Raw genomic sequence first — 3,808 nt, 5'->3', positions numbered from 1 at the left:
GGGGGGGTTCTCTACATTGGGAAACGATCCAGGCGTCTCAGTGGACGCCCAAGCGTCTGTGGACCGATTGAAAGGTATGAATATAAGGGTCTCTTCATGCTATTTCGTTTGCAATAATCACAAATGTCTCTAGCGCACTCCTTCTATGAGAAAAAAATAAGAAAGGTGAAAAAACGCTTAAAAATGGGCTAAAATGTAAATAATAAAGCATTATCGTTGGAAAAAAAATACTTTCAAAGCTCCCACAAGATTTGTTTGATTATTGTACCTTAAACAAAAACCAGTTGTAGGACATTTGAACATATTTTATTCTCACGAAAATGCTACGTTTTTTACATTTTAGCCCATTTTGGCGCCTTTTTTTCTCTTTTCTTATTTTTTACTCAAAGAAGGAGTGCGCTAGAGACATTTTCGATAATTGCAAACGAAAGAGCATAAAGAGACCTTTATTTTCATGCCTTTAAATCTGTCCTCAGACGCTAGACGCTTGGGCGTCCACTGAGACGCCTGGATCGTTTCCCAATGTAAAGAAAAAACCCCAAATTCGCGACTCTAGTGAAGCCACGTATCTTCATTTTTTGGTGATTTTTGAAACCTATACCAATTGATAGAGAAAATTTTCCTTTATTCAAATATATAGTTCGTAAAATATCGTCAAAAAATGCGTTACGTGGTTTCACTAGAGTCGCGCAACGATTCTTGGTTTCTCGAGCGCCGCGCAACGATGCTTGGTTTCTCGAGCGTCGCGCAAAGATACTTGGTTTCTCTAGAGGCGCTGCGCCGTGCGTGCTTTGAGTTAGGGACGAGCGATTTGTTCTGCTCCCTGTCTGCTGACTGTATCCTCTGTTAAATCTAATCAGCCTCGCCTGTTCATTAAATAAACGTATGTCAGTGTCATTTGATAAATGCTACGCAGGAGGGGGCATTAACTCCCTTCTGATGTGTACACATGATTCCCGAAATAGTTGATTCCCATTGATTCCCGCCCGCTTATATTCATTCCTTGGGTTATCTAGTGGTAGAAAACGCTTATTTCGACTGATTTGTATCAGTTCCACTAGTTTCACGCTTGGTTCAATCGATTTCTGTTGATTTCGAATAATTTTTATACTGATGATTCCCAGGCAGGTGCACACATGATTCCCGGAGTTATTGCCCCCTCGGCTACGCATGTCTATGTCATCTGACTAGAACATGCGCATGTCACCAAAGGTGTCATCTGACAAAAGAACGCAAGTCATCGTCATGTGACAGAAGGTGCGCATGTCAGTGGTAATCTGAGCAAAAATGCGCATATCATATCTGACATACGTACTTTGGTCAGATGACAACTTCCTGTCAAAAGAGCGCATGTTACTCAATCTTCTAGACTGAAGCATTTAAGTCAGTATTTTTGTAAAAGTATTTGTAATCACCCAATTGGAAGGCACTTTTGGGTGTCATGTCCAGTAATCTTATTATAATTGATCTGTGGCACAAATTAACGTTGATCCTGTAAAATTTTGATTTTGTGACATGCGCTGCGCACTTGTGTCAAATGATGACAAGAGCATTGTTTCCCTTGGTGCGCGTGCTGTGCGACTGGACTGACCTTTTGTTCGTCGTCCCTGTCATCAAAGGTGCCATCGACTTCGTGGCTGTCAACGCCTACCTCGCCACGATAGTTGCGGACCGCAGGAAGGAAGACCCGAATAGAGGTGGCGGTGGCCGCGGCCCCGGGATGATCCCGATGAAGGGCGTTTGGACCGACGCCAACGTCACCACAGTTGTTCAAGACACCAGCAACATCTATGCCGAGGTGAACACTCGAGTGCCCACAATGCATTGTAAAAAAAAAATCGAGGGTGATTTTACACTCAAAAGGGACACGACGCGACGCTCCTTTACCGCACCAGGGCAAATCCATTTCTCGACCCCACCAATGGGTGTGTGAAATTCACTACCCAAGGGGTGCTTTTTGTTCTCGCGGTGTGGAAACAGCTTTTTCCTACCGATGAGGATGAAATAATTTTCCAACCCCTTTAGATAAAAAACATTACCATATGCGCTGAATACTACAAGGCTGCAAGGCGAACCCAGGAGGGTAAAAATATCCCCTTAAAGGTATCGAGCATTATATGCGAATGAAAAATTATGTTACGTTCTCTGTCTTTTGCATCCTTTGAGAGTGCTACCCATTGATTTCGGGTTGCCAGGGTTGTTTCAAAATCAGTATCCCTGAGACAAGTGGTGACGGGGCCGTACTAAACGAGGTGCCGTTGCGCGGACCTCCCGAGAGTTACAGTTTGACAGATAATTTCAGGATATGGTTGACTTTTTCGGCAAACACCGGCGCCGGCGATCGTTGTACGGTTACCTCTTGTAAAACACTGCACAAAACTAAATGTCCCATACAAAGGGAATTTTAATGTAAAAGGAAAATGCTGATTTTGTAGGACACACGCTGACCAAAAAGCCATCTAGCGGCAGTCTATCGCGGGCTCCGCGTCGAGGAAGCCAAGGGCAATGAAAAGAGTTGATTGTTGATTGGTTCTAGCTGGCGGGGTGGAGTCGGTGTAGTTGTAGTAGTGGTCTTAACCCATCTTTCCTTCCACGATGCTATGGCAGTCATGAATTTGTGGGACACTTGCAGCTGACGTGTTGCACGGGTAGATGTGCGGCTAGATGTTCCCCGACCATGTGTGGCTACCCATCACGTGCAGACTTGCAGGCAGTGGGCTGCGCAAGTACACTTTTCCGCTCACGATCACGGAACTCTCTCGTCGGGGTGGGGAAATTCGTAATCGGTGGGTGCCGGATACCGTGGACTCTCGCTAACCGCCGCCGCGACAGATATTGAGGGTACTGTGCGTTCGCTCCTGCCGTGTTCCACTTTCCCCACTCCTCCTGCAGGCGAGTCGGCCGAGCCACGGGAGCCGGCAGTCGGTCCGCATGAAAAGCGCTGTTTTTCTATAGCTATCTCTCTCGCACACAACAGTTATCGAGAGTCCACTGTTGACTCTTTCCTGCCCACTTTGGGAAATTTGCAGTCAATGATGTCAGTAAGTTCACTTGTGTATGCAGGAACGGATCCTTTCACAGCGCAATTGGCATCCAAAGGTTACTTTTCGATTGCAGTAGGCAAATCTCCAACCCATGTACTGCAAATTCCCAACCCATGTACAGGAAATTTACCCACCCAGTAGCTAGCTCACTCTAAGAAAACTTACAGATGTTTGTATAGTTTGTTATAGTTTTCTGTATCGGGGCACTGTGATACAGCAATTTGTATCAGTGATGCAAAATTTTGTGATAGTTTATTAATATTTGTTGGCTGAGCGATTAGCGAAGCCTATTACTCCAGTGATGATCAAAAAGTTTCGCGTCTGTCTGTGTGTGTGTGTGTGTGTCTGTTTGTCTGTCGTCACGATAACTCGAGAACAAATTGAGCTAGCGACTTGGGATTTTCAGGGTCGTTTTGTGTCATAAAAAGACAGATCGAGTTCGAAGATGAGCATTCTAGCTCAAAAATTGGATTTTTAAAAAATCAAAAACAACAGGTCCTAAAAATGGCGTTTTTTAAAAATATTTTTTTACAGTTTCCTAAGGGGTAACTCATCAAAGTAGAGCCCTTTGGGCGAAAATTTCGTCCGTTTGGCTCTATCTTTAACCATTTAGGCGCGACAGGGAGTTTTTGACGGAAATAAGCGAAAAAATGTACAACCCTGCATTCTTAGTCGAAGTGACGGGAAGTTGACGGGCCGAAGGCCGTATCTTTGTGTACATTTCTGCGCTTCCAGACTCGGGTGTCAGCGCCGCAGGCCTAGGT

The 3,808-nt window shown here is 44.9% G+C and overlaps 1 protein-coding gene across 1 annotated transcript in view; it reads left to right on the top strand.

The window, feature by feature from the left end:
- LOC113213602 (uncharacterized) overlaps positions 1 to 1,948 on the top strand; it is a 24,519-nt gene extending 22,571 nt beyond the window's left edge. Inside the window, exon 6 of the mRNA XM_052274473.1 lies at positions 1,620 to 1,948. Coding sequence (XP_052130433.1) covers positions 1,620 to 1,933 — 314 coding nt within the window. The 3' untranslated portion in view covers positions 1,934 to 1,948. The remainder of the gene's footprint in view (positions 1 to 1,619) is intronic.
- The last annotated feature ends 1,860 nt before the right edge of the window (positions 1,949 to 3,808 follow it).

This window comes from Frankliniella occidentalis, unplaced genomic scaffold, assembly GCF_000697945.3.
Source record: "Frankliniella occidentalis isolate FOCC.00 unplaced genomic scaffold, Focc_3.1 Scaffold397, whole genome shotgun sequence".
Classification (NCBI taxonomy): domain Eukaryota; kingdom Metazoa; phylum Arthropoda; class Insecta; order Thysanoptera; family Thripidae; genus Frankliniella; species Frankliniella occidentalis.
The sequence above is the reverse complement of the archived record's forward strand: the minus strand, read 5'-3'. Positions and strand labels throughout refer to the sequence as shown.